The 12,906-nt window shown below is 46.5% G+C and overlaps 1 protein-coding gene and 1 non-coding gene across 2 annotated transcripts; one reads left to right on the top strand and one right to left on the bottom strand.

Moving 5' to 3' along the window:
- Positions 1-5,851: 5,851 nt before the first annotated feature.
- On the top strand, positions 5,852-12,002 carry LOC120690677 (carotene epsilon-monooxygenase, chloroplastic-like). The gene is made up of 10 exons (XM_039973420.1): positions 5,852-6,541; positions 7,572-7,868; positions 7,990-8,187; positions 9,490-9,591; positions 9,711-9,851; positions 9,923-10,030; positions 10,535-10,617; positions 10,750-10,912; positions 11,336-11,394; positions 11,635-12,002. The coding sequence occupies exons 1-10, from the start codon at positions 6,053-6,055 to the stop codon at positions 11,645-11,647; spliced, it is 1,653 nt and encodes a 550-aa protein (XP_039829354.1). The 5' UTR covers positions 5,852-6,052; the 3' UTR covers positions 11,648-12,002.
- On the bottom strand, positions 6,747-6,963 carry LOC120693698. Its single transcript, XR_005683153.1, has one exon. It is a non-coding gene; the product is annotated as a small nucleolar RNA U3 (small nucleolar RNA).
- Positions 12,003-12,906: the final 904 nt, after the last annotated feature.

Genomic DNA, 12,906 nt, shown 5'->3' with positions numbered 1-12,906 from the left:
AGTTATATTGAGTCATCTTCAATAAATTTAGGTTAATTTCGATAAAATTTTATAGTGTGAACACGATGTTTTATTTTTAAAGTCCGGCTCTTGATATGAGACCCACGTGTGATTCCAGCCATACTGCTTTGCACAAAGTAGCTGCTAATCATACCGAGTCATCTCCAACAAATTTCAGTCAATTTTGATAAAATTTTATAATGTGAATGCGAGGTTTTATTTTTAAGGCCCACTCTTGACGTGGGACCCACGTGTAATTCTAGACACGCTGCTTTGCATAGAGTAGCTCCTAGTCATACTGAATCATTTATAATAAATTTCAGTCAATTTCGATAAAAATTTATAGTGTGAATGCGATGTTTTATTTTTAGGATCCGGCTCTTACAGGACCGATATTTATATATAGTCATACTGTCTTGCATAAAGAATCCATTTCAGCCCACTCCAATCCACTTCAATCCATATTTACATAGAATCCACTCCACCCCATCTCATTAGGTAATACAATCCATTTGAATCCACTCGATTACAATCCATATTAAAATTCAATCCATTAAATCCATTTCAATTCAAACCAGCAGGGCTAGCGCTGCTGCACCTGCACGTGAGGATGGAAAGGGTCAAGCAAGACGGCGCCCGCATCGGATGCGGCTCCGGGCGCATGGGTTTCGGCGCCCGAATCCGCAGCGGCCGTCGCGCGACTCGCGCGGCCTGCTCACTGCTCAGGTCAGCTTCCATTACACCACCGCGGCCAGTGGGCAGGGGCCTCAGACTCGTGCCCCATCTCCAGGCCCGTGGAAGCGCGGGCCACGGTGCCAGCCACCACGCTGCCGCGCGGGCACCCGGGCACCGCTGCGTCGCCACTCGCCAGGTCTCGCCCCATGCGCGCGCTGCGCGTCGGCGCGGCACCGGCAGTCTTTGAAAACAACGCGTCCGCGGCTCTGTTTTCTTCTGTCGCGACCTCTACCCCGGCGCGCCCATACTGTACTCGGCTGCGCCCCCGCCGCCGCCGCGGCTGGCGCGCGAGCTAGCGCAGCCCGGCTCGCCGCGGATGGCACCGACGCCCGCCCGCTCGCGCGCGTTCCGCTGCCGTGGACCCGCACGCACGCAGCTAGCAAGCGGCCGCGGCGACGCATCCCTATCTCAGCGCGCCGCCGACGCCGGCGGCGGCGGTGAGAGAATCACCTGCGCTTCACCATTTTTCTTCTTTATTTATCGTGACAGTTCTCGTCGTTATGGGACTGTTTGGTGGGCCAGAATCCTCAAGTACCATGAGTAACTTTTTTGAATTATTACTGGCCTCTTGCAAGTTGCAAAGCTTGTCGTACATGAGCGCTTGCAAAATGCCGGGTGGTAGGTTGCCCAGAAACTATTAAGCTCCAACTCGGTTGAGTTTTGAGTTAGCACTAAAACTTACAGTCCCCGTTTGGATCACCTAAGACTAAAGGGTTGAAGTTCACTAGCTTGTTTGATTGTCTAGTTATGAGCGCTTGGGTGTTTGAATCCACCAGCAAATTAATAGCTTGTTTGATTGTTTATTATTGTCTATTCTACTCTTGCAGCCTTGCTTCAATTGCATTCACTGCTACATTAGCACAGAAGCAGGAGTGGGTAATATCAGTTCAAGCACATGGGCATTTCAGTCTTTTGTCAATCAATTTAGGATTAACTAGGCGTGTAGCCCGTGCATTTGCGCGGCTAGTATTGAAAATTCAAAAATTCACATGTTGTTGTACCCTTACTTAAAGATTATACTATTTTTTACCATACATCACCCTGTTCATTATCGTAATTTATGTCTTATTGTTGGTTAAAACAATTCAAATATGATCTACCTATAATAACAATCTGATTTGTTGAGCTTTAATAATATTATGCATATAATTATTCTTATTTTTGTTGTATTTTGATTGATTATTGTTAGCTTTAGTTTTTATTAATAGTACTCTCTCCATCCACTTTTGATAGCTATATTTCAAAATTTCAAATATTCAAAAATGATAGCTATATTTGCTATTGTCATGGGTTGTGGCAATAAATAACACTAGAAATGAGGAGTTCCCAGTTAAAACGTTGGAGGACCAACAAAAAGTCTATATGTTGCATTTATGAGATTGATAAGCACACTTGGTGCCCTTGGTCATTGTGCCATGTGCAAATATATATATCATACTTGGATGGAGGGAGTATATGTTTGTAACTGATACATAGCTAAATAATATTTTATATTTAATTTTTCATAATGGCATTGGTGGGTAAATAATAAGATAATAGATTGGGTAGAAGCAGCTAATGAATATACCAAGTGTATACCTAAAAAAAACAAGTGTATAGTTACTGTCTGATCGACTAACCGGATGGAGATTATAGCTCAAATTAGCTAATTAATAGTACTAGCTGAGCGGATCGAAACGGGTCTGAACCGGGATCGAGCAGTTCAACTAGGTTTAAACTTATTACTCCAGCCGACTTTACCGGCTTGAGTTTAATGAGGTTATGTAAGTATTAAAACACCATTACACGTACGACGACTCGAACCAAATCAACTTTCACACTGACCGGGGTTTTAGGCTTTTAAGTAGCTTCATGAACTAGTACTATATATTACTTCGTACCTCAGATTCGGTACCAAGCTCGAGACTGGTTGATGACGACCCTAGCCAGCTGCGCGTGCCGCTCGATGCCGCTCATGCTCCAGCCACCTTGATGCTCCTTTTGGTTTTTATAATAGTACTATTCGGTCCTTTAATAACGGTCTATCATGAATGAATGCAACCCGCCACGCATTACCACAACACACACACATGATAGAATTCGCCGTGAGCTTTTGTTGTTTTCGTTGCCGAGCTTAATTATCACAACAACGACGAATAACTTCGACTTCGCACAACAGATTTCATGCAACATCCCTTAAATGTACTTGCATATACAATTATCCACTATCCCCGCCCCTCCTCCAACCCTAGAAAGAACCTACCGTGTGAGCCTCGATGTACACCGTATAGAAGCAGTCCCTACTCCGCCATCGTAAGTCACCCATGAGCGTTGGTGCGACACAACACAACAAAGCTTTGGACCTAAGGACACATCATCTCGTTGAAGAACCCATGCCAACAAACGTACAATGGATGTCCCGAATAGACATCTGCGAAAGTGGTGCAAGATCTCCTAGGAAACGTCTCCAAGGAACTTATACAATGCTGAGCACCATCATAGCTAATAACCTAGGGGCCTTATGCAGAGTCCCTGGAGAGCCCTCAAGTTGAGGGGGGAATGCCATGATGCCTCGCCATCGTCTGCTCATCTTTAGTCATCTGAGACTTTTTATCTCGTTATGTATCACCTCATACCCCCCGCCCATACAAAGTGGAATAAACACCCCCACAACAACCGCCGATCCGACAAGCCAATGGCGAATGCATGTGGTCACCGTAGTTTCTCCCACAAGACCACCAATCACCATTGTCGTAAGCCCAAGTTGCCCACCGTTTACCACTGCATGAAGCCATTAGAGGCGAGGCGTTAAGCCACAATGCAATGGCAAGATGACCAACCCACCTCCACTCCTGTTGTAACATGGCTCTAGCCGCTGCTGATGGAACACCACTAAAAATCAGCACACATAGCACAATAGCTCTCGTAACCTTGGGTCGTGCAGCGACCAGCATGCACAAACGTGGCTCTGCCACCACCGCAAATGAAAATACCATGCGCACACCACCTTCCAGCTCTTGGGTCATTTCGTCTATGCCACGGCTACCATCTTAAGATGCAGCAACGACCCGCAGAATATTGTAATTGAGGAGAGGATCGCTTGTCGAATCTACCTCAAAGAAGCATGGATCTAGGTTATAAGCCTTCAGAATCAGGGAGGGAGCAGGTGAAAACGCTACCCCACTAGCCACCGACCCAAAGTAGAGCTAGGAGGGTAGGGATGGGAGGGAAATTAAGGGTGTCGCCCCAGAGGGACATGTCGACGTGGTTGCACAGACCGCCTGTGTAGGCGACTCAGGGGCATAATAAGCTGATCTTTTGTCATATATAAGCACTCACCATGCTACTTGTGAGTAGGACTAAGAAATTAGGTCGAGCTTATTATTAGCTGAGCTCTGATTCTGGACCGAAACTTATTCAAGCCTACTAAACCGTTATTGAGCATTAGGTATGGATGAGTTCACTCGAGCCAACTTTTACCAAGCTTGTTTAATTGAGGTCCGGCTCCAAATTTAGTTACTCGATGCGTCCGACACCATTTTTCGTGCACATTTCAGATACAAGTATCTCCATGTTATTAGTACTACTACTTAGAAAGTTACTAGTGTTTGTTCAGCCACATTACAAGAAAGCAAAGATCAGGCAGAACAGGTGCGCAGCGCAGCTATTCCAATCTCAATGGTGCTGACTCATACAATAACAACACACGAACTTAGGCTTACCTTATCTGGAGCCAAGGAATATCTCGTACCCTAGCCCTTTGGAATGATCGGCTGGAGCCTGCAGTACTCATGGAGCTCGAGGCTGCAGGCTGGAGCTCGAGGCTGCAGGCTGGTTGGCAACCCCCAAGCAAGCAGCGCCGGCGTGCGGCTCAATGCCACCCAGGCTCCGAGGCTCCGAGCCGCAATGACTCTCCTGTCCGTGAACTCCTCCCGTGAGAACCCTCGCCACGTCACTCCTGCGCAAGCAGCCTCTCTCCCCAGCCCCCCAGGTCCTGCAACTGCCTCTAGCAAGATTCATTTTGTAGGGCAAGTTACAAATAAATTTTATTTTGTACTTAATATAAATTTTTTTAGCGCAAGTTGCGCTAGCGCAACCAAACAGAGCCTTGTTGGGAATTGGGATCGGTAAAACAGTAGCCTAGCTTTAGGGCAGCGCGTGCGTGCGTGCGTGCAGGTACAGTGCAGATAGACCAGTAATTTCAGCAGGTCGCCAGTAACTGTCGCCCAATCAGAAGGTGCACGTGGGGGGATCGGCATAGGATGCGGCTCTCACCGCGCGTGGGTTTCAGCGCCGCGACGGCTGGCTGCTCGCTGCCGCGCGCGGCGCATGGGTTTCGGCGCCCCGAATCCGCAGCTGGCTGCCGCGCGCGCTGGGTCAGCTTCCATTACTACTCCTACGTGCTGTGCCCCCTTCGCCGCTGCCCAAAGCCCAGTGCCCCATCATCCGAGTTCGGTTCAGACTTCAGGCTTCATCTCTCCGTGTGGAAGTGGAAGCGTGAACCACGCCGACGCCGACGCCGACGGGACCAGCGTGACGCTTGCGCCCGGTGCTACCGACACGGCCGAACACTCCCTCCGTCCGTCCCAGAAATGAAAGCGACGCGTCTCCGACCTTTTTCCCCCTTCACTTTCCCGTGGCAATGCTGAATGGCATGGCCGTCGCGTTACCATGTCGGTCTTGCCCGGTTTGCCGCTGTTTACTCGTGGATCCTTTTGTTCAAACGCCGCCTAACCCTCGGCGGCTTTTAGGCGAAAATGACGGGCAGGGCATCCTATGCGCTCTCTGCTCCCTAATTTCGGTGTGCAGAAAATTGCTGTCGGCGACAGAGAAGTTGCCTTTGCGCTGTCCAGCACGACAATGACGTTTTTTTCCTTGAGGATAAAAGACAAGACAAGACAGCATGTTGGGTATCTATTCTACTACTCCTATATGCGATTTTACACTTTTTAAATGTTCCTGATTTTTTTCTGGCTGTGCATATCTGCAATGGGCCGCGTGGCAGTCTGGGCCGAGCCGCAACAAACACGGACCCAGTGAGACGGCCGATTAGGAAGCCCACGCTGTTACATTGGGCCCAGGAAACCGCTAAGTCCAACGGATTCAAAAACTCACTCGCTCCGTGTGAGCTGACAGCTGCCCCGGCGGCCGCCCACTTCCTCGCGGGCCCCACCACATCCCCTTCCCCGGTTGCTCCTCCTGCTCCACTGTTCCAGTGCTCTCGAGTCCCGACGCCCCCAAATCCCCCGATCCCCTCCCTCCTCCCGCCTCTCCCCACCTCAGCAATCCCAATCCGGCGATCCCACACCCGAGCCGGAGGCATCGGCCGGCGCGCGCGATGCCCCCAACCGCCTTCGCCCCCGCCTCCGCGTCGCCGCCTCCGTGGTCTACTCGCCCGCCTCCTCGCCGCGCCCGCGTCCGTCTTCCTCCACCGAGAAGCGGGAGAAGCAGCAATGGGGGCCGGGGCGATGAGCCCACGACGGCCACCCCGTGGGTGAGTCCCGACTGGCTCACGTCGCTCTCGCGCGCGGTCGGCCGGGGCGGCGCCGACGACTCGGGGATCCCCGTCGCGTCCGCCAAGCTCGACGACGTGCAGGACCTCCTCGGCGGCGCGCTCTTCCTGCCGCTCTTCAAGTGGTTCCGCGAGGAAGGGCCCGTGTACCGCCTCGCCGCGGGGCCGCGGGACTTCGTCATAGTCAGCGACCCCGCCATCGCCAAGCACGTGCTTCGCGGGTATGGGTCGCGCTACGAGAAGGGGCTCGTCGCCGAGGTCTCCGAGTTTCTCTTCGGGTCCGGGTTCGCCACCGCGGAGGGCGCGCTATGGACGGTAAGCGCTCTCAATCCCTCTCACTCGCTCTATGCTTCACCTTGCAATATGTAGTTGTGTTCCTTTAATTTCTAACTACTTCTTAGCGAATGGAATGGTCAATCTCAGTTGCAGGGCTCTATAACAGGTCGTAATATTTGCATACTAGTATTTTATTCAGAATTCCACAATTGGGCTATGTTTGGAACCTTAATTTATAGTGCCTGCTACGTTTGAGGCTCTGGGCCACCCTGACCAGGCCTAAACCTGGAAGGGATGCTCCTCTACTGCCATCAAAAGGCAAAACCGAAGCATCCTGGCTGTCAATCACCCTTTGGCCCAAAGGTCCTGGCTCATCAAACATACTGATGTGCTTGTCGCCTTCGTGGCAAAGGATGCAGTGGTGCTATCCTATAGAACAAATCTTGTTCAAGTAAGATCATAGTGTCTGATAGGTCACTACACGATTTTTGTGGTTCTTGTATTTCTTTTTTTGATGTGCTATTTTGTATAACTGTGTAATGGATTTTTATTTGATGCAGTTTACTTGCATCCCTAAAACTGTTTTTGTTCTCGATTTTGGTTTCTCATAGACTAAGAAGAGAGCTCCTAGTTTGGTGTCTTGCGTTTGTTTTCTCTTTCATTATTTGGGCTATGAGATTTAAGCTGTTTGGATCAGCCTTTAAGTTTTCAACGTGTGGTGATGCAATGCCTCTGCCTTTTGAACTATATAGAACTGCATGGACTGATCCTGTTGTTTTGACATGATTTACCTCTAATCGTGTTTAGATGATATTTTAATACATAGAAAGGGAGTATACTTCCTGTTGTATGGCTACCTCCAAATTAGTCAGTTCTTCATGATGTTTGATAACTTCCAAGGGCTAACATATTTGATAAGCAGTGGTAGTGCGGTACATTAGTATGGTAGTATCTCTTCTCTTGCTGCAGCTATATCTTGCATATTTTTTGTACTACTGTATTTGGGAGCTAAGATCAATTGGACTGTTGTTAGTCCTTCATCTTACTCCAAATTTGGTATCTATTTTAGGTGAGGCGCAGAGCTGTTGTGCCATCCCTGCACAAAAGATTTCTTTCTATTATGGTGGAAAAGGTATTTTGTAAATGTGCTGAGAGATTGATAGAGAAACTTGAGCCATATGCTTCGAGTGGGGAACCTGTCAATATGGAAGCAAGGTTTTCTCAGTTGACATTGGACGTAATTGGTTTATCATTGTTCAACTACAATTTTGATTCCCTCACAACAGATAGTCCTGTCATCGATGCTGTTTATACTGCACTCAAAGAAACAGAGCTTCGTTCTACGGATCTTTTGCCATACTGGAAGGTCGGTTAATCATTCACTTCATTTTTGTAACTTTGCACCTCACTTATGTTTTCCTACTTAACTCTAAGACAGGAAAATTGCCTGACTGATGATTCATATAATCCTTGTTTATTTGTCGCAGATTGACTTTCTGTGCAAAATAATTCCAAGACAGATAAAAGCAGAGAATGCAGTTAAGATCATAAGGGACACTGTTGAAGAGTTAATTGTGAAGTGTAAAGAAATAGTTGAGGCTGAAAATGAACAGATTGAGGGTGAGGAATATGTTAATGAGGGGGATCCTAGCATTCTACGCTTCCTACTTGCCAGCCGAGATGAGGTGATTAACTTATTTATGTTTTTTAGAAGATTTTGCATCTTTTACCTTTAATGTCCACAATTTCAACTTGTGTGAAGCTACTCACTCATCATAAAAATAGTTTGACATCATACTGCTGTTGACGTTGCATAACTTTTGCCTAATGATGGCTTTAACTATCTATTTATCCTTCTGCTGGTCCATAAAATTTTGAGCAACCTGGCTTTTAAAACCATGGATTTGATTTTCCAGCTCATAAATGTTGCTGTTCTTAGCTCTGTTGCCTTTGCATGACTCATGAGGGGGCGATGATTTGTTGGTCATGCAATTTGTGACACAGTGTCAACAACAACAACATAGCCTTTTTTCCCAAGCAAGTTGGGGTAGGCTAGAGATGAAACCCGAAAGAAATAAGTTCAAGGTTCAGGCACATTGATAGCTAGTCTCCAAGCGCTCCTATCCAAAGCTATCTCTTTAGAGATGTTCCAATCCTTAAGGTCTCTCTTAACCGACTCATCCCACGTCAGTTTAGGTCTACCTCTACCCCTCTTTACATTATCGACTAGCTCAAGGATCCCATTACGCACCGGCGCCTCAGGAGGCCTTCGTTGGACATGTCCAAACCATCTCAGCCGATGCTGAGTAAGTTTCTCCTCAATTGGTGCCACCCCGACCCTATCCCGAATAACTTCGTTCCGGACTCTATCCCTCCGTGTGTGCCCGCAAAACCACCGCAACATCCGCATCTCTGCTACACTCAGTTGCTGCACATGTCGTCTTTTTGTAGGCCAACATTCAGCACCGTATAATATCGCCGGACGAATTGCTGTCCTATAGAATTTGCCTTTTAGCTTTTGTGGCACCCTCTTGAATTTGTGACACAGTGTCATTCAGCTTAAAATATCTTCAGGAAACAACGGGATATGTTTACATAGAATATAGTACTGTATGCATTTAGGATGATGAGTTAGGATGATGAGGTTTTACCTATGACTATTAGAAATGGTATATCATTCCTTTTGTAAAAAGGTGATTGCTATGAACATTCAGTCCTTTCTTTTCCATTTGATTTATGAAGAGTTACGACAAAAGAGCAAGAACTTCCTTAGAGTTATTTTGTTCATGTGAGTTGTGGTCAAATCAATTTTTTTTTTGTTTTGCTGAAATTCGACAATGCAAGTTCCATTTATGCTTTTGTTGCCAAATTGCTCATGATCAATTTGCATGCAGATATGTAGTACTCTATGTCACCATTTTACATAATATGCATTCTGTTTATTGTAAGTTTGACTGCTTTAGCTGATGTGCTTTAGGTTTGTCCAGGTAAGCAGTGTACAGTTACGTGATGATCTCCTATCAATGTTAGTTGCTGGTCATGAAACAACAGGCTCTGTACTGACATGGACAATCTATCTTCTCAGTAAGGTACTCCAGTAGTGCTATATTGCTTGCAGTAACCATCATCTATCAACCAAAGTAACAAACAACACATCACTTAAATTGTCACTTTAATATGTTGACTGCTCAGTGTTACACTACTGAAGGATCCGACTGCACTAAGGAGAGCTCAAGATGAGTTAGACCGTGTTCTGCAAGGTCGACTCCCCAGATATGAGGATGTAAAGGAGCTGAAGTACTTGATGCGCTGTATAAATGAGTCTATGCGGCTATATCCACACCCTCCTGTACATTCCTTGTGCTTAAGACAACCAACTTTGTAATTTGTTTTGGTGACTCAAGGACTAATTATTGGCAGGTGCTGATACGGCGTGCAATAGTTGATGACGTGCTTCCAGGAAACTATAAGGTTAAGGCTGGTCAAGATATTATGATATCCGTGTACAATATACACAGGTCCCCTGAGGTACTTCTCCAACTGAATATGAATCACGCGCGACTGGCAGTCTTTTAGCTCTTTAAAGCAACTGCTTTGCATATGATTGCATACTGGAATATTGCATAAACTGTGTATAGCTTGGTGAGTTATATGGAGGATCGTTTTCCAAGTTGTTGGAGGCTTACTAAGAAAATAACAAATTTATCGCTCATTGCTGAAGCTGTGTCCTGCCTACATTGTTCTAACCAGTTTGGCAGTTTCCATGATAGAATGATAACATGGTTTCAGGAAAATTACTTTTATTGCACTGAGTATTCTGGTTTACTGCCAAATATGCCCTAAAAACTGAACTTTGAAGTATATTATTATCTTACATTGTTATCATCTTTTGCTATAGTTTGAAGTATGCTTTGCTAGGCCTATTGTCATATCTGGATCTCTGTTCATATGTTGATGTCATCCATTGTTAGCACTGTTAAGCAAGCTTTACACTCTTGGGTTGTGTAATAATTGTTTGTTTCTTCTACCAAGGTATGGGATAGAGCAGATGAGTTTGTTCCAGAGAGATTTGATCTAGAGGGACCCGTTCCAAATGAGTCGAATACTGATTTCAGGTCAGAATACAACCTTGTAATATGTTGTTTTTATCCTGTTACTTCATATTTCCGTTTATCATCTGATTCTTTTACGTCATCCGGCAAATCTGATTGAACTGCACCATTCCCCTGCTTACATCTGTTTCCCAGGTTTATCCCGTTCAGTGGAGGTCCTCGGAAATGTGTTGGAGATCAATTTGCTCTCCTAGAAGCAATAGTGGCACTTGCAATTGTGTTGCAGAAGATGGATATTCAGCTTGTGCCAGATCAAAAGATAAACATGACCACTGGAGCTACAATTCATACAACCAATGTAAGGACATGCTATGTATATTTTTTTTCTCAATACCCTCACTTTGTTCATAACCTAGTTGATATCATTTGGAGTTAAATATATAACTGTAGCAAAAACCATACTAATTAAGGGTGCATTAGACGGAAAATGAAAGGGAGGTGGCCAATGTTCCTGATGTTTTCTCTACACTACCATCAACACATGACAAAAACAAAATTTTTAATACTTCTTATGAGTTGACTCAGTTATGAAAGCCCCAAAGCTTAGCAAGTTATATCCTCAAGTTTCAACTATCTTTTCCCAAGAAAGTAAAAAGAACCAATGACATAAAGTTTGAATCAAGAAGCCCCTCATTTCCTTTGGGTCTGTTCTAGTCCAAATTTCTCGTTCAAATCTGATAGCACGCCGGAGTCACTTGTTAAGATGAACTTATTGCTGCAGGGACTGTACATGCATGTAAGCATGCGTAAAGTTCAGCAAGAAGCTGAGTTAGCACTGAGGTAAATTCATATTGCTCTATAATCTTCTTTTTACAAAACCGATACAATCCGCTATTTTTTCCCTCTAGTTCTGTCACCAAGATTTTTTAGCATAAATTCACACTTATTTTTTTTTATGAGTTTCTATAGAGCAAATCGTTTGTTCCCTTCATCTTATTACTTACCCAGAATGCGGGATGCTTATGCTGTATTTCTTCATTTAAATTTCAGCTGAAATTTTGATTGTTCTTTCTCTTCCAGTGAATCAAAATAGATGGAATCGACTTCAATTCTCTCTTGGCTGACGGACTTGAACTTCTTGAAAGAAGGGATTCTTGGCTTTCCGATTCTTTCGGCTATTTGAACAGAAAACTTAGGGTGCAACTAAAAAACTTACTCCCATTTTCAAACAGTTAAAGGTCCCAAAGGTGCTTAAGGCCCAATGTATGCCCCCGGTATTGTCACCAGGCCCTAGTATCTAAAAAAAAAACCCCAACTGGAGCCCATAGCTCACGCACGGCCTAGATGGGGCTCCTACAGGAAGAGACTAATTCAACATTTTACGTGATTATAACTTCAAAGCCCATTATGTCCATTTAGGTTAAATATTGCAGCTCATCATTCATTCACCTTGGATGTGCTTCAACATTTTCTTATATTGACTTAGGTTCTTCCCACGCGGTTTTTTTTATTTCGTTTTTTACAAAAAATATATTTTCGTTCTCGAAATTTACAGAAATATACCCGGCCGCCCCGCTGTCGGGCGGCCGGCACCTGGTCGCCCCGCTGCCCGGCCAGGCGCGTGGACCCCTGGAGGACAGGCCGCCCGGCAGTGGGACGGCAGGCCCCGGCCGCCCGGCCAGGCGCGGCGAACGGGCAGGCGGCCCGCGTGCGGCACGCCTGCGCCGCTGCGCGGCAGCGCGGGTGCGCAGGGCGGCAGGACTGCAGGGCGCGGCCTGCACCCCCAGCTGTAGAGGAGGACAGGACCTGCCGCTGCTCATGAGACTGAGCAGCGGCGGGACCTGAGCAGAGAAGGATTTTGAAACTCATGAGACTGAGCAGCGGCATGTCCTGTCCTCTGCAGCTAGGGGTGCAGGCCGCACCCTGCAGTCCTGCGCACCCGCGCTGCCGCGCAGCGGCGCAGGCGTGCCGCGCGATGGCGCGCGAGGCCGCGAGCGAGCAGTTGTGCAGGCGTGCCGCGCGCGGGCCGCCTGCCCGTTCGCTGCGCCTGGCCGGGCGGCCTATCCTCCAGGAGCCCGTGCGCAAATTTTCTGTGAAAACTTTTGCAAAAAAGCCCCTACCGCCCGGCAGCGGGGTGACCAGGTGCCGGCCGCCCGACAGTGGGGCGGCCGGGGTATATTTCTGTAAATTTCGAGAACAAAAATATATTTTTGTAAAAAACAAAAATAAAAAATATAAAAATAAAAAACCGCTTCTTCCCACCGGATAATGTTTCCACAATTTCTTGAATTTGATTCAAAACAATCTGCATATCCTAGCTCAACATTGCGGATAGTAAAATTCAACACGAAT

The sequence above is a fragment of the Panicum virgatum genome, chromosome 9N, assembly GCF_016808335.1.
Source record: "Panicum virgatum strain AP13 chromosome 9N, P.virgatum_v5, whole genome shotgun sequence".
NCBI lineage: Eukaryota > Viridiplantae > Streptophyta > Magnoliopsida > Poales > Poaceae > Panicum > Panicum virgatum.
This window is presented reverse-complemented; position numbering and strand designations above follow the sequence as displayed.

Excerpts from the sequence above, each read along its gene's own strand:
- LOC120690677 (XM_039973420.1), top strand. The coding sequence starts at position 6,053 with ATGCCCCCAACCGCCTTCGCCCCCGCCTCCGCGTCGCCGCCTCCGTGG. Across the intron at positions 6,542-7,571 it reads CGGAGGGCGCGCTATGGACG|GTGAGGCGCAGAGCTGTTGT; the intron begins GTAAGCGCTCTC and ends TATCTATTTTAG. Across the intron at positions 9,592-9,710 it reads CAATCTATCTTCTCAGTAAG|GATCCGACTGCACTAAGGAG; the intron begins GTACTCCAGTAG and ends ACACTACTGAAG.